Below are 25,161 nucleotides of genomic sequence, written 5' to 3' on the forward strand. Positions count from 1 at the left end.
TGCATAAATTGTTTTCCCCATGTGCTCGTGTGCAGGCATATATTCCGTGTAGAAATCTGAGATATACCCAACTATCAAATAATTCATAACGTTCTTGCCACACATTCCTGTCCCCTTTCACCACCCCAACCCCCTTTTACGCACCTGGAGGCCTTCGCTGCGAAATGAGGGAAACAAAAACTACACAGACAACAGCAATAACAACAACAAAAAATGCGTTTAAGTCAAGTTTGCCGCGAGCTTCTCGAAAAGAGTCGCCGCCTGTTTTTAATGTGTGTGCTATGTGTGTGATCCACAGCGGAGCTTCCCTAACGCAAACTATGGAAAATTGATTTTGTGCCTTAAGCCATACAAATAATTATTAAATATATTCTTTTCATCTTTGGTAAATAAATCATGATTGAAAAGTTATTACCATCAAATCGATTTTTAAAGCAATATTTATATTTTTAAAGCGTTTTTGATATTAACTTAGTTTGTTATATTCTGTGATCTGTGTGTCTTAAATTTGTATTGTATTATTAATTTTTTACTACTATAAATTTTGATAAAGAATAGAACAATAGATTTTGGATACTTGCAAGTGTATTTGGGAGTTTTTGTAGAAATCAGTTTTTAAATGGTGAATGCCTAGTGTTTAAGCTATGAAAAAATTCAACATAGGGAAGTTTTGCTTTAGGGGTCTTCGTATGCGAGTGCATCGTGTGTGGCAGCCGCGATCCGACCTCAGACGGTGACTGCCTCTGCCCCCGCCCCTCTGGTGTGGCACTTTAGCTCGATATTTATGCAACGGCACACACTTCATCTCCCTCAGCCACCTGTCCCCCCTCCTCCACACCTTTCCAGCTGCAATTTAAGCGCACATTTTTCTTGGCAACACACATTTTCCTCCTCTGCATAGGAGTAGTTTTTCCAGCTCGCCCTCTCCCACTCTCTCTTTCTCTCGTTCTCTCGCTTTGTTTGCAACACTTGGCGCTTGCCACATAACGACAACAGCAGCATAAGTTGCAACTGCAACATATGCAACAGCAGCAGCAGCAACAGCAACATATGCAACAGCAGCAGCAACTTCATTGTAGCATGACACATTAAATGCAAAACGGCAGCAAGGTGCGAAAAGGGCGGCCGGAGGGGCTGTCAGGGGTTAAGGGGAAGGAAGGAGGTTCGAGCCGGGTCTGGAGCAGCGGTTTCTGCCTGCTGGCCTCTTTTGCTGGCTCTTCTTGGCCATATTGCACATGCTGTTGGTCTTTATTTAATAAAGAAATGGCTTGTGCACTTCTTAAGCTGCCCTACAAAACAGATAATAAATGTATGTTTGGGCTATACGAACTTCAAGGCTCTGTAAAAATATTACATTTTACAAAATACTTTAACAATGTCAAGAACTTTTTGTGTCTTGTTCATATAGAAATATAGAAAATATAATGCATAAGATCAGTTTTTAAATATGATTGACTGAAATTTGTTGGACTTTCTAGGTTTTGTGAAATCTACAAATAAGAAATTTAAATTTATAAAGAAAAAACCTCTTTTTTTTTTATTTATAAAACAAATGCAAAGAGATTTACCCTTCCCTTATAAATTGACTCAAAGTCAAGGTATGCCCGCAGACGACTATATCCTTCGTGCCCAGCTCACCCTTATCCCTTTTACGCATAATAAACCGTATATTCGCCGCCGTTCTAACTGGTTACAACCTGAGCAGCTGTTGCCACTCTGCATTCCTTTTAACCCTTGTTGTCGTTGGTGCCGCTCTTACGGCAAAACAATTTTGAAAACCAGATGTGACGAGATGGAGGGCACAGGTAAAAAACGTGAAGATGAGAAAGATATAAGAATCCAAGGCAAACTTGAAGTTTACTTTTGGCGCACACACATATGTATGTAGGTACATCTAGTAAGTCGAGCAGAGTCGTCAATCAGCTGATGGGAATTATGCAAACGGATTGCAGTGGAGAGATCATTAAATGGCATTAGATAATAATACCACCTTAGGCCATCCGTCAATCCGTCATTTCAGCATCGAACACACTTTAAATAATTGCACATTATGCCCGAGAGACTTTAATAAAATAATTAAAATGAAATATGCGGAGCTCGCTAGTTGGGAAATACAATTTTTTTTTTTTTCACCACTTCAGAAAATTGCGATGGGGATAAAAAGAAGAAGGAGAGAAGTAAGAAGAAGCGACCGCAGAATGGGGCTGTCCAAGTGGAAAAAATTCTGCGGGCTACCAATCTACGCATTTTTTAACCACTCTTTGCCCCTCAAATTCGAACGTCAAAAGAAGACCGACGGCGGTGCGAAAAAAATAAAAAACCCAAGCGCGATAAACTGTTTTCATTTTACAGAAATTTGTTGAAAAGCATAAAAGTTCAACAGAAAATATTAATTTCAATTATTTTGCTACCCGCCAAATCGCCAAGCTCGGATTTTTCCCACCGCAAAAGGGCAGAGAAAAATGTAGAAAAAAAGAAGAGGGAGCGCAAAGAAGGCCGCACTTTGTTCGCTAAATGCGAGCAATTTGTTACAGGATTTTCATCGGTTCTGTGCTCTGCGCTCTGTGTTCTGTGGGAAAATCTTGAGCCCGGGAAAAAGGCAATTTATAATTATCAACTGTAGGTGGCGCTTTGGGAGCCCGTCGCATAGCGGAAGTTATTATAGGAAAAACTGCAGTTATGCGAGCGGGCTTTTCCGAAGAACTTGACATTGGCTGGCGGCTTCTTGTTCTTCTTCTTCGGCTGCTTTGTCTTCCATTTCTGCATTTTCCAGTCTTCTATTTTCTTCGGTTTCACTTCTAATTAAAGACGACACTTTGGCATGTTTTGTGGCACGGAAATGCTTCAGACAGCTTTGATGAAAGACCAGGTGAATTAAAAGGGGGTAAAAAGCAAAGAAGCCGACAAAGTTGAACACAAATTGTCAAGTACCGAGAACTAAATGATATTTTAGCACGCCAATGGAATGGAAGAACTGAATAGCAAAGAATTTGATTGAAGCCACTTGCTTTCCAAGTGCTAAAATCGATCAATAGATGAGGAAAATGTCGAGTAAAGGAAGTCATTAATTGAATTCAAGCAAATACACTGTAATTTTAAAACAGGTTCTGTGATTATTGTGTATTATTTAACTAATAAGTTTTATTGGACGTATTGTGCAATCAAAAACCGGATCACAAAACAAAAACTTTTAATTATTTAATTAATTATTAGATTAAAGTTCGACACCACCAGCCACGTAATTGAATAAACTCCCAAAAAGAATTCATTATGAAATTACCTTTCCACACAATCTCTTCTTTCCTTTTTTAAGCCCAATCTAAAATTGGCAACACTCATTATACGAATACCGTATCAACAACCTTTCACACAGGCTCACTCACTCACAGTCCCCCGTGGATTTTGGAGACCCCCTGAAAACTACAATTAAATCCAACTCCCAGACCCGAACAGATCACTTCTCAGCGGGTGCTAATGTGAAATAAAATTAAATATCTGGGAAAGAGACGAAATAATGAACTGTAAATTATGAAATCTTACTTAGAATTGTTTTACCTAATTGCGGAAAAAATTCGATAAATAACAAAATGATGCCAAAGATCGAACTATAACCCCGCCATAACGCTGATTCTATTCACAGACGATAAGCAACAAGTTTTTGGTTTTTGGGTGATCAAAAGTTCATAAATACCAACCGCTCCACTCATGTTTCACTTGCTAGGTGAAGATTAATCGCTTGACACCGCGTCCGCTACAAAAGTGCGAGACTCGAAAATTTTCTTAGCTAATTTGATTAATTAAGCCCCTCGGGAACAAACAATAAACTGTTTTTTTGTGAAGATTTTATTCAATAAATAATTACAATTATTATTCGAATGTCTCATTTTTATCGTTGGTAGCCGAATTCAATGGGAAATATATGTAAGTGGGTGATATAATGCAGGTGCGTTGAAAGGTTGGAGTTCCGTCATCGAATGACGTAGTTTATAGTTGTCTGACTCAGTCGGAGGGATCTGGCGTCGATATGGCTCATTGGGCAAACAGTTCGATGAGTTAATATTTATTTTTTAGCAACCGGCAGTCGTGTGAAAACTGAGCACCAGTTAAGAAGGTTGTCCGTTCAAGTTTTCAAGACCTTTAAGTATAAGTATAGTATAAAGAGGTTTGCCAAAATCGGTATGTTAATCCAAACGATCTCATCTATTATGTGGAAAATAATCATGACGAATGCCTCCACCTTCGAAGACAATCTACTCTTGTCCAAGGTCAAAGTTCTTTCCTTAGGCCCTTGACTTTACATTTTGCAATTTTGTACGCACTTCTTCGGTTTGTTTTTTTCAACCATAACCATTTTTTGTTCGCTTTCGGCACATGCAAACATGATTTTTTGTTGCCTTTCTTTTCATTAAACAATTCTTCTGTATTTTTTATTTTTCGCTACTCCTCTCTTTTTTTTGCGAACTTTACATTTGCAAAAGTTCATTAACATTTTGTGTGTGTGGCCAAAAGGCAGAAAGAATGAGAGATAAAGTGGAAAAAATCCACGCAGCGTTTTCCATTTTAATGAAATGTAGCCTCGTTTTGTTTTTAGATTTTTTGTTCAATTAATTATGCAAATTGTTACAAGTCCGAAGAAGCATTCCTCCGCGTGGCCCGTATTGCCTATTTTGACGAATTCAATTTAGATTTAGAGCCACCAAACAAATCAAAACTAAATGCTGGCACTAGAAACTCTTTCCAAATAAGCCATAAATTAAATAAATAGAAATTAGCCATCGAAACTCCCCCGAGCGACCTTAAAAAGTGAAATACGAGGCAGCAGAATTTGGTTAATTTTTTGCATAAAGGTTTTTTGTCAACTCTTCGCTTGAGGGAGTCCGTGTCCATTCTTTTCGCTACTTTCGCTTTTTGGAAAACCCTTTTGTTTTCGTTTTCTAGTTTTGTTTTCTTCGCGTATCATTTGTTTGCCTAAACATTTGTCTCCGCCTCTTGGACCTTCTCTTTCGGCTTGTACGATTATTAGAAACGCTTCTGTCAACCACAGCGTTTAAGCAATTTTTCTTGTTATTGTTGCGGTTTTAATTGCTGGGATCGCATCCGTAAGATTCGCTTTTGTTTTTCGTCTCCGGTTAGCGCATAATGACAACTATTTGGGGGCTTTGCTGGAAGCGAAAGTTTCGCTCGCTGGATGGATGGATGGATGGATAATTATTTAAGTTTTGTAACAGAGCTCTCCCCCGACAACTAATTGACCATTATTTAAATGATTTTTGTGTTTGCTGGAAATTGCCTTTTGAATAGATATTAAATACATCTACATTTTCTGTGTCTTTTTCGATTATCCAACAGCTTACTACTCCAATTCCTATTACCTATAGCCAAGACATGTATAACCTTTGTATATGTAAAAATATTTATGCGAAATGTGTTGCTAACTTTGGATTCTTTTAGAACAAAATACAAATCAAATAACTGAAGATTTATCATTGTGTTAAAACTTTGTTTACCTTAAATTTACCCCTGTATATGTAATTTAACCAATTTTTCTGATCTCGATCTACAAAACTTAATCCCAAAATAACTTTTAGTGTCTTACATAAATCCTATTCCAAAAATGTTTCCTTTAAAATATTCTAAGTCCTTCACATTTTCTTAGTACTTGAAATTTTTTTTTTTTAGTTTAGGCTTGTGATTTGATATATCTAACAATATGTTTTAATAAATATGATTTTCTAAAATTAAAGTTCATTAGTTCAGGGTTTATCAAGTCAAAAATACACCACACTTCATCAGAAATTAGAGTTACTCCTAATCCGCATGTTTGGTCCTTTTGTTTTATGTTTGTCTAACCAAAACCTTTCCCGCTCTCTATCCCAACCCTTTTGCAGATCTTGGTACCCTCAGCAACCACAACAGCAGCATCAGCAACATCAACGCTAGTGGCAACATCCCGGCAGCAACTTTGATCATCAACAGCGGCAGCGGCAGCGGCAGCAAGAAGACAACAATTGAGGCGGCAAGCAAGACAAGCAAACCTGCTGCACCACTGAAACCCGGCAAAATGGAGCTGCTGAGCAGCACCACAGTTACAGCAACGGCAACAGCAACAGCAACGACAACGACGACAGCAACGCACCACCTGCATCAGGCAACCACCACGAAGCAGCTGCTGGTGCAGGATTATCTGAGCTACGCCGCACCACCCACATACTCCCGCCTGCCGCCCGACGGCCATGAGTTTCCGCCCAACTTCAGCGAGCCACTGATCATGCACGGCCACCCACTGAAGGTCACCACCGAGCTGAGCTACGAGATTCAGGGTGGCAAGGAGGAGACCTCCGCTGCCCCGCCGCTGCCCAAAACGGGACCGCCGGCCACAGTTCCCAGGAAAGTGTTCCGCCAGGACTTGGTCATAAACGTGGAAGCGGCACCCAGTTTGGGCCGGGACTACCAGAGGTCCCTGAGTGGAGGTGGATTAGGAGTTGGAGGTGGAGCTGCTCCACGCAAGTCCAGCGATTGGCGCAAGGATGAGAAGTCGGAGAAGTCGGTGCGCGACAAGATTGCCATGTTCTCGTCCAACAACGAACTGGATGCCATACCACCAGCACCGGCCACAGCGCCCATCACCAGCTCCTTTTCCCGAAAGCCCCTGAACAGGAGCAGTGAGAACCTGCTGGACAGCTGTTCGGCGTCCTCGGCTCCTGCGCTCAAAACGCGCGCCATGAGCGTGGAGAACCTAAACGATGTCCAGCGGCAGTATCAGTTGGCCAAACAGCTGCCCCAGTTGCATGTGGCCGACTCCATGTACTCCCTGAACACGGCCACGCCCAGCCAGAGCTACGCCTCCTTGCCGAGGCGCAGCCACGGCGGATCGTACTCGGCGGGCGTGGAGCGGAGAATTAGTTTCTCGGGCGAAGGCGGTGAGGCGGCCAATCGAAAGGCGGCCATTACGAACATCCTAGAGCAAAGGCGGCGGAGTCTGTCGAAGCTGCGCGGCCTGGTGATCCCCGAGAGACCCCAGTTGCTGGAGCCCATCCTCGACCTGCCGGAGATCAAGAGCCAGGTGAAGGCGGCCAGCGGGGAGGACAGTACGGACAGTGGCCTGGGCGAGAGCCACCGCAGTACGGCAAGCCGAAGCAATCAAGTGGCTGCAGGCAGTGTGGGCAGCAACTACCGCAGCATCTTTGGCAGCGGCCAGCGGAGACCGCTGGAGCAGCAGCTCTCCCAGCCGCCAGCCAAGCCGCCGCGGACGTCGCTGACACCGCTGCAGCCGCGCACCATGATGATGCCGCCACCGCCGCCGCCCCTGGACCAGGAAAGCGACACCGATTCGGTGTTCTCGCACACGGCGCGCGTGGCCACTCCGCCGGAGAAGTTCGCCCTGACCAGAACGCTGAGCTCCGAGACGAACACTTCGATAGCCAGCTCCAACACCTCCACCCTAACCTCTGGCTCCTCGGCCGGCTCCCAGGCCAGCTGCAGTTCGCTGGGCAGCACGCCCGCCCTGGACCTGACCCGCCGCGTGTTGAAGAGCCAGGTGAGCGGTGGCGATCCCGCCGCCCTCTCCAGTCGCAAAAGCATCCTGGCCTCGGCCAAGTGCCGCAGTGCCAAGAGCCGGGGTCAAGAGGAGGACAACGACAGCACCGACGGCGAGGCCTGCTCCCTGGCCAATCGCAGAATGAAGCCCGTTTCCAGCTACAAACTCCAGCAGCAGCAGCACCAGCAACAGCAACAGCATCATCATCAGCAAATCCAGCTGGGCAAGCAGCTGGTGGTGGACAAGCTGATCAACGTGGCCGCCTACGTGGAACTGACCTCGGACACGGACGACAGCAGTCGGCGATCGGACACGCCGGCCAAGATCAGTGCCATGTTCATCGATGAGGAGCGCAAGGCGAGCTTCAAGGGAGATCCCGGCCAGCAGGCCAAGCTCAAGGTGCCGGAGGCGAAACCCCTGCCCATAATCCTGCCCTCGCCGAAGAGGGAACCCCTGAAGCAGCAGACCACCGCTGAGTTGCGCGAGAAGTTCGAAAGAAGTGCTGCCGCTCAGGCCCAAACCCAAGCGCACAACATCTCGCCGGTGAGCCACAAGATCGCGATCGTCCAGAAGCCGCACCACGAACGCTTCTCCTCGCTGGACTCCCTGGCGTCCAGCTCGTCGGGCGTCAGCTCCACCACGCAGAATGTGAGCACCACCCAGGAGACGGCCACCGAGTTCGGCAGCTTCTCTTCGCTGGGCAGCAACCAGAGCCTGATCACCGCCCAGGATGTCCAGCAGATCGTGGAGGAGGCCGATCCGCCGCTGAAGACCCCCGAGGCGTTCATCATCGTCCTGCAGCGGGATAATCCCGAGAGCAGCATCGGCATCACCCTGGCCGGCGGATCCGACTACGAGGCTAAGGAGATTACGGTGGGTTATTCCAGTCTTTTAACCCTTAATCGGTTCCTAATCGACCCATTTTATGCCCCAACAGATCCACAAGATCCTGAGCAACACGCCAGCCGCCAAGGATGGTCGTCTGAAGAAGGGCGATCGAATCCTCGCCGTCAACGGAATGAGCATGCGCGGCTTGACGCATCGTGAGTCCATCAGTGTGTTAAAGGTAATTTTAAACAAAAAACTTATTTTATTTTATGAAAATTGACAATTTAACAAGAATTAATTAATTACAAATCTATGCAAATTATTTTATGTTTGGTAAATAAGAAAGTAACAAGACCAAATTTACTGCTCATCAACTTAACTAAATATATACCTTGTTGTGGCTTTTATTGTTTTTAATTTGGTGAGATCTTTATAAAATGAAACTAGCAATTGATTTTGGTTATTTTGCTTGTATTTATACTTTTTAAAATCATTTTTTGTTTACTTTTTAAAATGTATGAACCTTGTTCTCGCAACCAAAGTTACATTTTTCTGAGTAAAGATAAAGTAGAAACATTTAAATGTAATTAAATTCTATCGAGTCTGTGATGCAAGAAAATTAAATTTAAATTATAAATTTGTTATGTTCATGTCGATTTTCTTTCTTAAGTAATTGATAAGGTTTTTTATGTATTCAGTAAATCGTAACTAATTGTTATTTGCAACAGACCCCCCGTCCCGAGGTGGTGCTGGTGGTGACCCGCTCCGAGTCGCTGGTGGTGAAGGCGCTGACCAAGAAACGCTCCTCCCTGGGATCGCTCAGCTCGCTCAACGAGAAACCCACGGAGCTGGACTACGAGCGCAAGAGGAACTACCACAAGGCCTCCCGATCTCTGGACTTGGACCTCGATCTGGTGTCCAACGAGGCCGGTGGATCGCCAGTGGCCACCACTCCCAGCACAGGTTCCGTCAGTCCGCCGCAGCCAGCCAGTCTGTACGACGAGGATGCGGAGGCCACCATCGCGGGAATCCGGGCCAGAAGGCAGTTGTCCCGCGGAGATGCCGCCAAGCTGAGCACAAGTGAGCTGCTGGAACGGGCGGCGGAGGCGAGAAATGCCATTGCGGCGGAGATTCGGGCACAGGGTGAGTTTTTTTTTTTTAATATTAAGGCGATTCAAAGTTTTATTGCCCAACATTTATTGAAAAAATATCAATAACGCAGAATAAAACCGGTCTCAAATCGATTAATACACATCGTAATTCAATTTAAATTCCATTAAAAAATGTAATGTGTAGTGAAGTATATCCACTTCCTAATATGTAAATAAGATCAAGAATTAAGATGTTGAACACCTTAATTGATGGTTATAAACTGGATTTTCCGTCTTTGAACTTATTTGATTTATTTAAAGTTAATTAAATCAATACTTATTATATCTTTTAATTTTAAATTTTAAGTTTAATTAAATTAAATTGGTTATTATGGCCGTACTTAGTAAAACCCAATGGAGAACATATTATTTTAATTTTTCTTCTTATTGTACAAAGCCTAAACCAATTGAAAAAGTGTTCTTTTTATTTTGGTTTCCATCTGTTTAAATTAAATTATCTCAGACCAACCACGTTTTTCATTTATTATCCTTATTAATCTCGTTTTCTATTGTAGCGGAGGATGCGGCGGCCAGTGGCGGAGGAGCTCGTTGCGTGGAGATTGTCAAGGACAGCTGTGGCCTGGGATTCTCCATTGAAGGAGGCTTTGACTCACCGCTGGGAAATCGTCCCCTCATTGTCAAAAAGGTGTTCATGGGTAAGGGTCATTTGTCTTATTGCCCCAAAAGCGTTTATTAATTATGGTTCCCGTTTTGCTGAACAGGTGGTGCCGCCCAGAAGACCAACCAGGTGCGCAATGGCGACGAAATCCTGAGTATCAATGGTTCATCCACGTCGCGAATGACGCGAGTGGATGCCTGGAACTATATGAAGCAACTGCCACTGGGACCGGTCAAGATTTGCTTTGCCTAGAGAGGATGGTCTAAACACAACGCCAACGAAGGGGAAGAATGCGCCACAATTTTTTAGATTTAAGCCAATTAGTTTGGTTACCCCTTTACCGGTCTAACCTTGGGGGTCTTGCCAATTCGATGGATCGATGCTGCGAGCGATTTGTTTTGCATTTAAACGAACCTTTAATTGTATGCCTAATTTTATAGATATTTAATTTAAAGTGCAATTGTTTAAACTCTTACAACGTTTTGATGCCCCTTTTACATGCCCTTAACTGATCGATGATTGTACATATAACTAATCGAGACTAATTTACGTATTTAAACCTTAAATCATATTGAAGCCAGCCTTTGGGGCAGAGCTGTTTCCTTATATACAACTTATTAATCCACAAAAAAAAAACATAACTAAAAACACAATTATATTTTATGCCATAATTTATACGGGAACGTTAAACATGTATATTATTTTAATAATTATTATTTTATTTAAAGAACAACAAAAACAATGTTTACGTATACAAAAGTATTTGCTAAAAATAAACATACATTATATATGAAATTATATCAAAGAATCAAACAAATTATTTTCCTACTGAAACAATATTCACAACAAAATTATAAAAGTTTAGTTAATAATGAATTCTGGTTTGTACTCATTTTTGATATATCACCCACTACACCACCATGGAACTACATTTTTATTTTATAAAATCGTTTTATTTATGTTTATATAAACTTCATATTCGCGTCTTAACTGCTTCATGTAGTTAATACATGCTTCATGTTTTAACACAACTTAAAATATTATTGGTCCTATGCACTGTACATAAATTCGAAATCAGTCGATTAAGCCTCAGAAGTTAGACATCTTTGGCTGACTTGGCCATCAACTTTGGCAGTTGCAATGTGAGTCCCAAATGCTGCAGAGGATTCGAAGACGAGGGTGAAGGTGCGGGTGGGGTTGAGGTTGCGGATAGCTTCCCATTGACCTTTTCCGGAAAATGCGGCTGCGGCGGTTGGCTGGTTGAGGCGGCCTCCTCCGAATGGAATATCTCGCCGAGCAGCTCGTAAACACGGCGCTTGAAGTAAAGTTTTTGGTGGAAGTTCATTTGCTTTATTTCGGGGCGCAGGCCCTGCAGGAATGCGTCATCGAAATCAATTACATGCGCTGCTTCACCGTTGTGGGGTGTCTGAATATGGAAATAAATAGCATTCATGAAATAAAAGATTGAAATTAAGTTTAACAAATTTAACTATCCGTCAAAATATTAGGGTGGAAACATAAACTAAAAGTATCAACATGAGAAGAATATCCTAAATTTACCTTGATTACTTTTTTATAATTACCAGGATTGTGTTAATGCATAAAAAGCCCTAACCAGCATTTTGGATAAAAAATTCTTTAAGTAACACAACTTTGCAATTATTTTAAACAAGAACATAAGATTAATGAAGCAGCAAAAGTTGTTTATAAAAAAGCAAAAGGACGGTGACCAGTGAATTCATATCTAAAGATAGTGCATTGTAAAAGCACTTAATTTCTCTTAATTTTATAGAATATTTAATTTTTTTTGTAACATTAAAACTCTCTGTTCATGATAAAATGTGGTTCGTTTTTGCGCTCACCTTGGCCTCCTCTTTGCTCTCCTTGGACAAACACAGACGCTTTTTGGCCATTGCCTGCCAGGAACCCTTCTCATCCTCGGACTCCTCCGATTCGGTGTCGAAGCTGTCGCGACTCTGCGCATGCTCCGTGTCCGGACTGCTCGGCGATTGCTTCATCTCGAGGAAGGCCTCCACAGGCGGTTCGTGCTCCTCATCATCTTGGTCCTGCTCCTCCTGACCCCTGGCCCTTATGCGGCGACCTCTTAGCGGAACGGGAACTCCGGGAGTAATGTGCTTCTGAAGGAACTTCAGTTCGCTTTTGAGATAGTACGTATTCGCACCGTGGTGCACCTTTATAGAGCGGGCGTAGCTGGTGCGAATGTTGCGCCAGCGTTCCTTGCAGCTTTTTACTGAAAGGGATCGAAGAATTAATTGTAATATTGTACTTTTTTATACACTATCTTCGAGAAAGGACAAATACGGTTGATCCCTGTATTTTTAAGTTATACATTTCTTATACATTAAAAAAGTGTGACTAAATTTCTAATGTTTGCCGGCTCGAGGTCAAGGGCTTGTTAGTAAAAAATTAAAACAAAAGTTTTATAAATTCTTCCGATATATTTCGGCTGTTTTAACTCATTACCAACAAACTTGACCTCAAGCCGGCAAACATTAAATTGTTAAATAATTGTGATGAAAAAATCAATAAACCCTAGGTATAAACCTCTTTTAAACGCTATAAATCGGAATCTAATTTGGTCACCATATAAAATTTACGCCGTACATACATACATACACTGCCACATTTAAACAGAAAATGTCTGCAAAATGTACATTTTTGGAATTTAAAATATTTTATAAATTTCAATAAAAACAAATATAAAAATAATATTATTGAGAAGCGGTTGACCTGATATTTGATCAAAATATTAAAGCATATATACAGATCTGGAAAATAAATACAATTTTTTAAACGTCTAACAAATTTTGCTCAGGGATATTAATATAACCACAATGTGCTATAATTGAATTTGCATAGAAAAAATATCTAATTTTGTGACTATAAACCCACCCGAATTTCGCATTTCTTTGGATATTTCCTTCCAGGCGTTTTTTACAGTCGATTTCCGCATATAGTTGTCATCTGATCGATCGTAAAGACAAGGATGTTGAGCCACCAAATGGCAGATTTTTGCATTGGTGGCGTAAATATTCGGTGATGGAGGAATTGGTCTACGGCGCGTATTCATTTCATCGATAGAAGCTAAAAAATCAAACGAAAATAAATAAGAAAAACAAAAGAGCCGAAATTGGTGGTGAAAAACGTGTCGCCTGGGCGTGTAACAGCTGTTTGGCGCGTCTTTGCATCGCTGTTTCGCCTGCAACAACAGTTATATTTGCTGCCACCGGCGCTCCATCTCCTTGAACCTACCTGAATTCTGTTAGAAAATGCTTTGTTCAATTTGTGACACTGCTTTTATAACAATTATTCATTAATTTAACTGGTTTTTCAGGCGCTTGTTGCTGCCGTGCACGAAGAAGTTGCTGCTGTCGCTCGCTCTTTGCAACTGGAAACTCGCTGCGAGTTCGTGTTGCGCCAACAAGTGTTGGAGCTGCAAATGCAACATTCATATAATCAATTAACAACTACTTCTGACACCTGGAGCACTGGATAGCTAGATTGTTTCGATTAACAGCTGGTCATTTGAATCTCTAACGGGCGCCAGATATATAAACAAAACACTCGTTGCCGGCGAAATAATAAAAGGGTCACAACAAACCCAAAGGCAGAGACGTCGAGCGCTCTCTACAAATGCCAGGGGGGTCTAACTTTTAGCACGGCGTCTCCCTCGCAGAGAGCGAGAATTAATGCTATGCCTCTGGTACTCACACACACACACAGGCCAAAGCGACACAGCTGCGTCAAAAGAGAACGACGGCACTGCCAGTAAAAAAAAAGAAAAAAAATCTAGTTCGAGTTGGCATGACTGTTCGATCGGTTACAGAGCTGCCAACGCTTTTAACAATTAATACGAGTTTTAAACCGTTCCAGCCCTAATAGACATAAAAGCTTTAATAATTATAATTTGCATACAAGTCACTGGAGTAAGTATTAGTTATCCTAGTTAAATAAAATAAACTTTCATCAAATTAAATAATTAAAACATATAACTGAATACAAATATACACTTAATGGTTTATAATAAATCTGAATATTTATCAAAAGTGTCTATTACACTTGTAAAAATTGTTTTAGCATCTTAATTGATTGAGATAGATCAAACAGATTTAGTATTAATCAAACACCACAAATTGTAAAACTTTGAAATGCAATAAAATAAAATCACTTAAAATACGCAAATCTAGAAAAAATAATTACCTGGAGAGTGACAGTAACTTATTAATAATTTAGTTTAGCCAACCCTGACCTATTAATACAATACAAATACACTCCTACCTACCATCCCTGGCCAGCTTTCGCCAACCCTCGTTTCCCTCGTCGGCCTGCCAATTCGCTTTTCCCTGCAAGGAGAGCACACTCTCCGCTCTCTCTTGTCGGTGTACGCAATTGTGTGCCTGTGTGCACTCGCTTGAGTTTTCGCTGCTTTTCGTCAGTCTGCGTTTTTCGTCTCAGCTGCTGCGCGCGTGTGTTGTGTTGTGGTTGTGTGAATCGAATTGCGTTTGCATTTGTAGCTACGATAAATTCTCGTTGCACCGAGCTCTCTCGAGTAAACAGCTTAAAGTGACTTCGGGATGAGCAGTGCCACTGAGGCGAACGTGCTGCTGCTGCGGGCGGTGGAGAAACAGGCGCCGCTGTACGATCGCGACGATGAAAGATACAGGAAGCGTCTGCCCAGCGAGAATTCCTGGGACATGGTGGCCTCGGAAGTCGGAGAGCCGGGTAAGTGAGTGGGAGCGAGATGGCGATACGCTGTTGCGTAGTTTTGGCCAGTGCTGCAAAGCGTCAACAAGCGCACTGTTATCGACCACCCCAGGTAATCGGACATCGATTGGTGCGCTCGGGTTGGCAGCTCGCCGCCGAGTGTGAGTTTGTGTTGGCGCAGTTGGCATCGATTAGTTTGAAAATAACGAATCTCCAGTTGAATGCAAAAGTGATGGGGTTGCTAAGCAACATTTTGCTCCTGCAATATAATGTGGAAACTTGATGCTTGGGTATTTGTGTTTTGGTTTGCATAGAAATAAGTGAAAAAAAGCATTTAAATTAAAACTTAAACTATAAATAAAATTTAAACACATTAAGTTAGTTCAGTTTTTATGAAATTAATATTTTAGTTTTTATTTATACTCAATAAATAAATTTAGTTGGTAACTGCTCGCTAGTCAATTAACTTTACTTTGGAAATTTAATATCTTGTTAGTTAAAAACGTTCAGATACATAAGTAGATTTTATTGGTCTTATTGTTATCGGTACCTTTCGGTATCGGTATTGTCAAAACAATTTAAATATATATAATTTAAAGAATATTTAATAGGGACAGGCAGAATATGAAAATTAAATTATTTGTTTGCAAGTGCTCAAACATAGACATGTCTTTAGGATTTATTAATGTCTTTGGACTTAACCAAACAAAACCCACTTCTTCTTCCTTTAGAACTAAAACAGATTAAAACAGATAAAAAAAAACAGTTTTGGAGTTAACGAAATATATCGAATTGATTTAATAATTGAGTCATGACTAAAAATGGTTTATAAATTAAGGTCCCAATAGGTATATAAAAATCAATTAAATTTTATTGAAAAGTTCCATATATTAATAATAATATTTTTGTGTTGTTTTTGGGTTAATTTGTCCGTTGTTGTTCTCCGTTTATACGAGTTCATACATGTTATCGAAATATCGGAATGTATGTTAGCGATGTGCACCACATATATGCATGAAAAATCGAGCGATTTTCGTTTTAAAAAAGTTTTGCCCGATACATTCTTACCTTCCTGCACCATATCTGCAGAAAATAAAACTTTAACAAACAGAAAATAATACCAAAAACTTAACATTTTTTAAGCAAAATCTTCCGAAAACTTATGCTGCTGAATATACATAATATACAACAAAATTAAAAACAGTAATAAAAACCATAGGCAAATAAAACCACAATTAAAATTTCGAAAATCATAACATTAATTTAAATAATAAACAAAATTAAGATGCTTTCGAGTGTAAAGTTTACACTGTAAACTTATTTTGTCAGAGCAAAATAAAATTTTTTAAGCGGCAAGCGTTAGATATGCGAAAACCTTAGAGATGAGCAATTAATCGAAGACTATCGAAAATATCTATAAGAGTTTGGTGATGCCACCCCGGTCCAATTAATTGTGCGCTCATTTTATAAGAAAATGTTTTCTGCTATTTTTTTTCGTAAAACCATTGGCTTTACGCAAAAAAGTCACTAAACATGATATGTGTACTTTAATTTTTTAAAGTCCAAGTTTTGTTCAAAGGTTTTTTTTGATAAAGTTCATAAAATATGATTCATTAACAAAAAACATTTTTAAGAAACCGGTCTTGTGTCAAACTTTGACATCTTTGACCCAAAAATACATGGATTTGAAACTGATCGGACGTTGGGGTTTTTCGAAAGCTTATTCATTTATTATTGTTGCTAACGCTTTTCCTTGTCCTCCAAATTGGCAAATGCCTCTATATACACTATCGAGGTTTAAAATTCGATAGAAAACGATAGTGGTAAACGCATTAAAAGTTGTACATCAATACATGTGACGATTAAAAGCGTGTTTCGTGTTGGTGTGGCAAGGCGCAAGCATTTAGGTACTCTCAAGCAAAGAATGATTGTGCAAATACACATTTTAATTCAACAAGAACATCTGGATCTGGAAGAAATATTGACTTGCACCTCAAACGATTTTTTTATATTTATAGTTAAAAGGATGTTAAAAATCAAAAATGTTAAAGAATACATTTTTTTGTTATATGCAGAGTTTTATTATTCCAAATAAAAAAAAACTATCCAATATTTTTTTATTTCGATACTATCGACACAATTGAATATTAGCTTTCAAAATATCGAAATCGAATTCGATAATTTCCCAGCTCTTGAGCAGGGAAATCTTTTTAATGCATGCGAATCTGTCGAGTTTTTCGATGCCGTGTTATCGATTATGTTTCCTAATAGCCCGTGGAGTGTTCTTTCTGCCAAACCTCGTAAGCCAGACAACTTGTGTAAACTTTATCCTTAAGTTCTCATGATCCGAAAAACATAATCAAATCTTTAATAATGAATTCCTACTTTGTTTCGCGTAAGTTCTGTTTATAAATAAACTATTTTACTACTCCGGCAAAACGACGAGGCATGCAAAAATTTGTATGTGTGTGCTAGAATCGGTTTGTGTGTGTTAGAATTGACTTGGGTTTGGTATTATTGCTACCAGAATTGCTATAAAAACAAAAAACCTCATATAAAAAAACGGCCCAAATGAAGTTAGCCGATGTTGTTTAGTTCTCAGTTTTGTTTTAAATGAAAAACATTGATTTTGTTTTAATTGTTTTTATTTAGAGTTTTATTGGACAGGTCGAGAAAATAATATCGGCCAAATGGACGCCGTCACAATTGAGTGCCCGTTTTATGCCATGAAAACAGCGGCGTTTTCGACAAAAAAAATGGCCCGACTTCCAAAAATAAGAGCATAGTCCAATAGGGTTACTTCTTTTGGCCCACCTTGTACATAGAACCTTGAAATTATACACAGAAGTAAGCCACGACCAATAATATACCAGTCAGGTTTCATATTATTTTTATTGCTGCCTGTTTATTTCAATATACTTCAACTCATTAAAAAAACAATAAAGGAACCAAACTTCGGCAAGCCGATGCTTGTATACCTTTGCAGCATTTGAAAAACTAAATATTCTTCTTTCTTCGAATTTTTTTTCTGAATAGAATGTTTTGAATCTTTTTGTACATAATAATCTAACTTTTCATTTTATTTAAAGATTTTTTTTCAATAATATTTAGAAATAACGCGAATTTATTTGGCTGTCTGTCGAGGCTCCGAAAAAAATTCTGAAGGATTATGAAAGCTAAATATATTTCCTCTACAATGACCCACGATCTTTAAAAATACCAAATATCAACGAAATGGCAGAGGTTTGAAAGAAATGACGTTTTTTGGGGTGAAAAAATAACTTTTTGTAAATTCTGCCAAATGGACAATTTTAGACCAATACAACAGTTCGTAGGTCATTGTTTTTAAGACCCATTTAAGATGATTAAATGTTAATTTCAAACCGATCGGTCAACGTGTAGTCGAAATGTAGTTTGGAGATAAATGCGGTTAGAGTTTCAGGTGCAGCGGTACCTACCTGCGAGGGGTCGCTCTTTAGAACGCTGCTATTCAAAAATGTTGGGCACAACCAAGCCGCTTTCACAAGATGTTTTTAAAATTTTAAACTGTGGATTAGGCAAACAAAAAATTGATTTTTAAGACATCTAAATTTCGAATTACACTGGCTTACAAATTTAAATTGACAAAGATCAGACCTTGATTTTTCGGTGCAGAAAATGACACTCCAAATTTTTTCTATGGTACCAATTTTTTTAAAGTTTAAATACCGTTTTTCATCAGTTTTCATGCCGATTTTATTGTTTATCTCCAATTCTGCTGAACCGATTTCGATCATAGATATTTTTTAAAACAAAAAAAATAAAATAAATATAAAATATTAGTCCCGTTTATAGCTGAAATGTTTATGTGTATTTTTCTTCTTCTTGCAAATGGCTAAGTAAATAAAAATAGATGAATATTCTCCGATAAACTTTTTGTTTAGTTTTATTTATATATTTTTTTTACCAAGCGTATATCTAGATGGGTTGAACACGTAATAATTTTGTTTGATGACTTAAGACCTATTTTATTCTTACAAAATTGATATTATATTAAATATATTTATTATTTATTGCTATTTAACAATTTTTTTGTAGGTACTTTTGATTTTAATTATATTAAATATAACCTGATAGCTTTCAAGTAATGTGGTAGGCTATTCCACAGAAGTATAGCATTTATAAAAAATTGTCTATTTGAACAAAGCCATATAAATCTTGGGAATATTAAATTACGAGTCCTTATGCATATTGCGGAGATGAGCTTACTGAAGAGATACGTTGGTTGCTGAGAAGTTACAATATTTTGGAAATAAGTAAAAGTCCTGTAATTTATCAATGTGGTCAAATTTAGGTCTAGAAGTTTAATGATCAAGTGCAAAACATGGTCAAGTCGTTTCAGGTTATACACATATCTGACTATAGAATTTGCCGCTACTACTAACGTTTATATTTAGGATTTCTTCTACTGTGCTTGTAATAATAATGTAATTTTAAATTAAACAAGGCCTATTTGGCAGTTTGAGCAAGTTGTACATAAATGTGACTAAGGAACTAAGGAAATAAATTCTATGTTATTAAATACATTTTTTACACTTCGCTAAACTTGAGATTAAAAAAATATATAATATTCAAAAATATGTAGCCTACATTTATGCGTAGTTTTCATTAAAAGAATTGAAATGAAAATACTTATACGTTCCCAACTGTGTAGTTTTCCTTGATCTTCCAATTGCTGAGGGGAAAAACTCAACTGATTGTCAGGGAAATTTATTGAGTGTTAACAATGCATTTACTTCATATACCGTGTGTTAGGTACGTAGATATTGATGATTTCGGATTACATTGGGATTTGTGGGCTGGCTTTCCAGCCCAATTAGGGGGGTGGTTTATGCCAGATGCTGTGGCATGGGTTGCTACCTGTGCCCTTGTAGTTCAAATATTTATTTTACCTGTCTCACTTTACCGCTTGCTCTTTCTGTCTTGCAGTCGAAAAGTGCAAGCGACGCTGGCGTCAGCTGCGAAACGATTATACCCGCTGGTGCAACGCGGACGCCAACCGCCGACGAAGCGGCCAGCGCCGCGTGTCCTACCCGCTGGCCGATGAGCTGCGCTTTTTGGACCGCCATCTGAACCTGGCCGACGACGAGCGCAGCGTATCGTCGGACAAGGACAGGGATAGCAACCGAGACAGCGAGAGCAGGGATCAACTTCAGCAGCAGCCACAGGTGTCCTTAAAAAGGGAAGCCGCACCGGCAAAGAAGCCAGTCAGACAGGGAAAGCCGATCAGCAAACTTACTGAAGAGGTCGTAACTTCGGAAATCAACGGGGTCAAGGTTCAAACCGAGGAAGGCTCTCCCAAACAGGAGTTGGACGAAGCGGAGGAGCCAGAGAAGGTACCCGAACTGGACAGTTTCCTGCAGTCGGACAACGAAGGCGACGAGTGCGAAGATGAGGAGCACCTAGAACAACTGGAAGGCTTCGACTTTGATTTGGAACAGGAACAGGAACAGGAATCTTCGCCCGATAAGTCTTTGGCAACGGATAACGCCGACTCACCAGCCAGCCAATCGGAGTTCTTTATCAAGCAAAGCAACGATCCCCATTTGCTGATCATTGGCAAAAAGAACTCGACATCGGCTTCTGTTGGTGAGCCCGAGGGCGAAGACTCCAATTCCGGGGATCCCCTTGAGGAGGAGGACGGGGAGGCCATGGAGGACAGTGCCGATGAATCTGTTGGGGCAGGTGAAAGAGGAAGCGCTGCCAGCGATACGGCCATCTCGCCCAGTGGCCGTTTACGACGCTTACGCCGTGCAGTACGCTCCTCCTTAAGTTCCGCCGGCATCAAGGATTTGCCGATTCAAAAACCTGGCCTGGGCCAGCGACTCACGCGTTTGCAGCGCAGGAAATCGATGAGTTTGGCGGCCGTGCACAGTGTGAGGAGTGCCACGTCGCCGGTGAAGATGACCCCCGTGCCCAGATCGCAGCCGATCAATAAGCCGCCATCCGGTCACGTCCAGATCAAGAAAGTGAACCCTCGCGACGATATCTTTCCACGACCTTCGCCGCCAGCTGCCAGTCAGAATCAGAATCAGACTCAAAATCAGAATCAGAACCAAACCAAAACCCCACGACCTTCGACGCCAGCTGGAAGTCAGAATCAGAATCAGAATCAAAACCAAACCAAAAACCAACAGCTCATCTACCCGAAAAGCGATGCGGTGATAGCCATCCCACAGGTGCCAGCTCCGCCACCACAACGAAGATCCGTGGGCAGGCCGCCCAAGAAGATACAGTTTATCCAGCGGATGGTGGTTCCGCAGCCCCGACCACAGTCGCCCGTACCCACCAAAGTCTTGACCATAAGCAAGCCCAGCAGCGCATCCGTAAATGGAGGCACCAGCGGCGGTAGTAACACTGCCAATAAAAGCACCAGCAGCGCTAGCACCATGACCAAAGTTAGCAACACCCTCAAGTCCCCTGATAACATAACCGTGATGAGCTACAGTCCCAGTTCGACTAGCACCACCAGCAGCGCCAAGACCACCAGCAGTCCTTCGGGTACCGTGATGACTGCTGTACCCACGACGAGCACGGCAGGATCGTCCATTGCAGTGCCACCATATATCACACTGTTGAAGCGCGTCGAACGGAGCACACAAACCGACAGCCCTTCCATCTTCTCCGACGACCACTTTCTCGAAATGATCAAGCCCCAGATGCGCGAGATGAATCCCCGCCAGAAGATGCATTTCAAGCAGAAGGTGTTCCAAGCGCTGATGGAGACCTTTGACGACGCCACCGACTTCCCAGCGGCAGGAGAGCTGCAACACTTCAATATCAACACGCCCTCAGGATTCGAGCACGTTTCGGATCCGGAACTTCGACTGGTCAGGGAGCTGGTCAGCATGGTGAGCGCGGCTAAGGTCACCGTGTTAAAACCGACAGGCGGCGAGGCGGCCCCTGCCCGCAGCCCGGTTGTTTCCGACGTTCTGCGAGGACCGCGGCCAAACGTGCCGCGCCACGTCATCCAGCGGGTCTACAAGCCGGGCACTGGACTCGAGATCGCCGGCAACAGTGCAGGCGGAGCCGGCCAGGAGAAGAAGATGTACCGGATCCTGCAGATGAGCGGCAAGCCGAACGGCAACCTGAGTGCCTCGCTGGAGAATCTGCGCAAGGAGAGCGTGGACAGTAACCACAGTGCGGTGAGGGTGGCCCAGACCCACAACCCAGTGGCCAGTCCCAAGGGAGCTACCATAGTGAGTGCTGTGAGGCCGCAGGGATTGAACAACTTATTTGGGCAGGCCAATGCAGTGCAGCCGGCCAAAGGCGGTCCGCCGGTGAAGGTGCGAGCCATGTCCCGCAGGTATTCCGTCTGCGGCAGTGGCGGCAATCCAGCCAATGCACCTCCTGCCAGTGCCCAGGTGCCCGCCAATGGCAGCTCCCTGAACTCCAACCTCAGTCCCATGGAGGCGGCCATGCTGAAGCGCAGACTGATGGCACCGGCCCAGGGAATGGTGCCACCGTCGCAGCGTCCTCGCTACTCCGCTGTGGCCGCTGGACAAATGGGCGCCGTGCCGCACGGCAGCAGTTTGCTGGTGAGGAAGTCCGTGGGCAGCATTCCCGGCAACCAGAAGCTGGCCTCGCCCACCGGCGGGGTATCGACGCCACAGAAAACTCCGCAGATTGCCAGTGTGCAGGGAGCCGCCTTCAACGATTTTGTCCACCCCAAGGCCGCTGCAACCTCCTCCGCCTCCACCTCCACCTCCAGTGAGGGAAGCTCCCCGTCGAGCGCGCTGAAGCGCAGCCTGGTGGTGGCCAACACCAAGACCTCCTTCCAGGATCTTCTGCAGCAATCGAGTCAGCCGTTGCAGCGGAAAAAGAAGGAGTTCTCGGAGACGGCAGCCACAATTGCTGCGGATGACTTTTCACTAGCCAGCCTCAAGCGGGAGCCAGTGGACCACATTGACGATCAGGACGACATACTCGGGATGTAGAGTTCAGCCAAGCGAAACACCTGCAGATCACGAAAAACACCAACACTGAAATATACCAAGAATCTTAAAGATTAAACAAAAAGACAAAAGAAATCATCGAAACACAAACCATATTTGTTATCTAAAGCATCTAAAATGTTGCCTTAAACATTTGTTTACAAACCAAAATAGATTTAAGCATTTCACTCTGCGAATTTGTTGCTGTAAAAAGTAATCCACACTAATGCAAACACCACTTTTTTTTATGGGAATACAATTGAAAGTTTTTTGACCATTTTTGTTATAAAATTAGTACGCAAAAATTGTACAAAAACATTTGCGAATATTCCTAATTTAGCCATAAAGTTGATTCTAAGAGAATTCGAATATAAAATTTCATTTCACAATTTGTAGTCATACATAACCAATAAATATTGCCTTTACTCAAATTAAAATAAAAGTGATACATTTCGTTGTGGGAGTTTATAAAGTCAATTCTTTTCGTTGATATTTTTTATTACCACTTTTAGAGTATCTAAATACAATGTTTGTAATCCAAACTGAAATAATATCCATTTAAATAGTGCAGCAAGAGTAAGAAAAGGTTTGTATCACTGGGAAACAAATTATAAATTATTATAAGCCGATTTCGCCATTTTTAAGGTGGTTGAATAGAAATAATATATATGGTATATGGAAACTTCAGTATCATTAAATTTCAAGTTTTGATTCATTCAAAGTCATCATAGTCGACACAAGCCGAGTCTTCTTCAACCGGAGTTATAAGCACTTCAGGGTATTCCAATGGTCGTCTCTTTTGCACAGCGTAGTTGAGGGATCTTTGTTGGAACAGTTTTAGGTTTTCCAAATATTTTCTACGGTTTCTTAAAAATTTCTTAAAAAAACGTATTTCTTTTCCGATCAGTGATGGCATATCCGGCAGTATTTTAAGAACATGATGTTCATACAATTCTAACTCGAGAAGACGCTCCTCACACGTTTGAAGCTGATTCTTCAAAGATATCAGTAGTTTCTTTAAAACAGTGTTAGCTACCACCTCTTTGGTTAGTTCGGCCAAGGATCGTGGAGTAACCAAAAGCTGAGGTTGAACTTTGCTGATTTTCTTCCACAGTTTTTCTTGCATGCGTTCCACTTTCCACTGCGACTGATACATGCGTCTTAAATTTGTCCGTTCTTTTCGCAAAATGTGTTTTACGTATCTTAACTCGTATAAAATATAGCTTTTATTCCTTGTATATTTAAAACAATCTTTCGGCTCTTCCTCAACACCATATTCTGTCTCAAACTCTTTTTCTGAATTTCCTTCCTCTTTTTCCTTTAACTTCTCATCAGGCTGTTTAATTGTTTTTCTCCCAACAGTTTTTTCTAAATCTTCATTCTTTTTAAGGTCGTTCTTCTCATTTTTTACTTCAAGTTGATTCAAATCTTTCATATTTAAAAAAATATATATGATTCGTATCGTTTGAGTTTGAAAATTTAATTTTTTATTGAAAAAAAACTAAAATTTTTTCGAGTGACATCTGAACGCCTACCCATACCTATGAAAAAAAGGGATTTTTTTAAGATGCATATATTTTCGTCCTTACTTATTTATTTTGTTCTTTCATTTAAACACCCTTCCACGGGAAATCACATAACGTGATCAATTTGAGCCATCAACTTATGCATGTTCGTTAGACAGATAAGAAAGAACCAATAAGTTGTTTAAACTTGACTGACCTTCATCTGCTGAAAAACTTAGGGTTTCAATTTTTTGTTACTATTGATTACCTTGAATTTAAAGTTTATCACTAATACGCACTGTTGCCGTCTTTTATTTTTTTATATTTATATGTATTTTAAATCTTATTTAAAAATGATTAATAAATAGCAAGGTAAGATTTACAAACAACATATATTTGAGCTATATTATATCTGGCATACGTATGGGAAAGTAAACTTTAAGACAACTTTGAGAATGTTGTGGAAGTCAAAACACTTAAAAATAAAATTTTGTTGGTTTCTATATAAGCATGGAGAAATTTTGTTGACCTTCTAGTGTGATCCTTACACTAAGTGGACTGGTAGGCATAAATTAGTATTTAAAAGTATATTTGGATACATTCATGCAGCATTTTATTATGAACCTAAATATAATTTTAGTTATAGGTACATGAGTGAACATTAGTGAAAATTGTTATAGCTATTTCACGAAAAATTTAAATGAGTCACAAATAACGATTGTGACTTATTTTTACGTTCGTCTGCTGGTGCAATTACCTCAATGAGTGTAAAATACGTGGACTTAACTTCTGACTAACACGTCATCAATGGGAAAAGATTAGA

The 25,161-nt window shown here is 41.0% G+C and overlaps 3 protein-coding genes across 9 annotated transcripts in view; 2 read left to right on the forward strand and 1 right to left on the reverse strand.

Moving 5' to 3' along the window:
- Positions 1–10,880, forward strand: part of LOC108143200 (nascent polypeptide-associated complex subunit alpha, muscle-specific form) — a 130,015-nt gene extending 119,135 nt beyond the window's left edge. For 2 of the 5 annotated variants that reach the window (XM_017267453.2, XM_017267454.2), the window contains exons 5-9: positions 5,889–8,410; positions 8,475–8,603; positions 9,094–9,508; positions 10,032–10,172; positions 10,239–10,880. In XM_017267453.2, coding sequence (XP_017122942.1) covers positions 5,889–8,410; positions 8,475–8,603; positions 9,094–9,508; positions 10,032–10,172; positions 10,239–10,387 — 3,356 coding nt within the window. In that variant the 3' untranslated portion in view covers positions 10,388–10,880. The remainder of the gene's footprint in view (positions 1–5,888; positions 8,411–8,474; positions 8,604–9,093; positions 9,509–10,031; positions 10,173–10,238) is intronic. The other 3 variants (XM_017267457.2, XM_017267458.2, XM_017267455.2) reach the window with 2 other exon arrangements.
- A 186-nt stretch (positions 10,881–11,066) lies between these two features.
- Positions 11,067–14,613, reverse strand: LOC108143253. 3 transcript variants are annotated; one of them, XM_017267564.2, is made up of 4 exons: positions 14,439–14,613; positions 13,049–13,240; positions 11,998–12,386; positions 11,067–11,561 (listed from the first exon to the last, which is right to left on the reverse strand). In XM_017267564.2, the coding sequence occupies exons 2-4, from the start codon at positions 13,224–13,226 to the stop codon at positions 11,232–11,234; spliced, it is 897 nt and encodes a 298-aa protein (XP_017123053.1). In that variant the 5' UTR covers positions 13,227–13,240; positions 14,439–14,613; the 3' UTR covers positions 11,067–11,231. The 3 variants fall into 3 exon arrangements, with proteins under 3 accessions (XP_017123053.1, XP_017123051.1, XP_017123052.1); XM_017267562.2 differs by having other exon boundaries at positions 14,435–14,613; XM_017267563.2 differs by lacking the exon at positions 14,439–14,613 and adding an exon at positions 13,409–13,824.
- Positions 14,614–14,618: 5 nt separating this feature from the next.
- Positions 14,619–23,264, forward strand: LOC108143252 (mucin-5AC). The gene is made up of 2 exons (XM_017267561.2): positions 14,619–14,878; positions 19,829–23,264. The coding sequence occupies exons 1-2, from the start codon at positions 14,731–14,733 to the stop codon at positions 22,834–22,836; spliced, it is 3,156 nt and encodes a 1,051-aa protein (XP_017123050.1). The 5' UTR covers positions 14,619–14,730; the 3' UTR covers positions 22,837–23,264.
- The last annotated feature ends 1,897 nt before the right edge of the window (positions 23,265–25,161 follow it).

This window comes from Drosophila elegans, unplaced genomic scaffold, assembly GCF_018152505.1.
Source record: "Drosophila elegans isolate 14027-0461.03 unplaced genomic scaffold, ASM1815250v1 contig_208, whole genome shotgun sequence".
NCBI lineage: Eukaryota > Metazoa > Arthropoda > Insecta > Diptera > Drosophilidae > Drosophila > Drosophila elegans.

Coding starts and splice junctions, on each gene's coding strand:
- LOC108143253 (XM_017267562.2), bottom strand. Junction 12,387..13,048: donor CAAAGAAATGCGAAATTCGG/GTGGGTTTATAG, acceptor GATCCCTTTCAG/TAAAAAGCTGCAAGGAACGC. Junction 11,562..11,997: donor AGAGCAAAGAGGAGGCCAAG/GTGAGCGCAAAA, acceptor TTCCATATTCAG/ACACCCCACAACGGTGAAGC.
- LOC108143252 (XM_017267561.2), top strand. CDS start 14,731: ATGAGCAGTGCCACTGAGGCGAACGTGCTGCTGCTGCGGGCGGTGGAG. Junction 14,879..19,828: donor CTCGGAAGTCGGAGAGCCGG/GTAAGTGAGTGG, acceptor TCTGTCTTGCAG/TCGAAAAGTGCAAGCGACGC.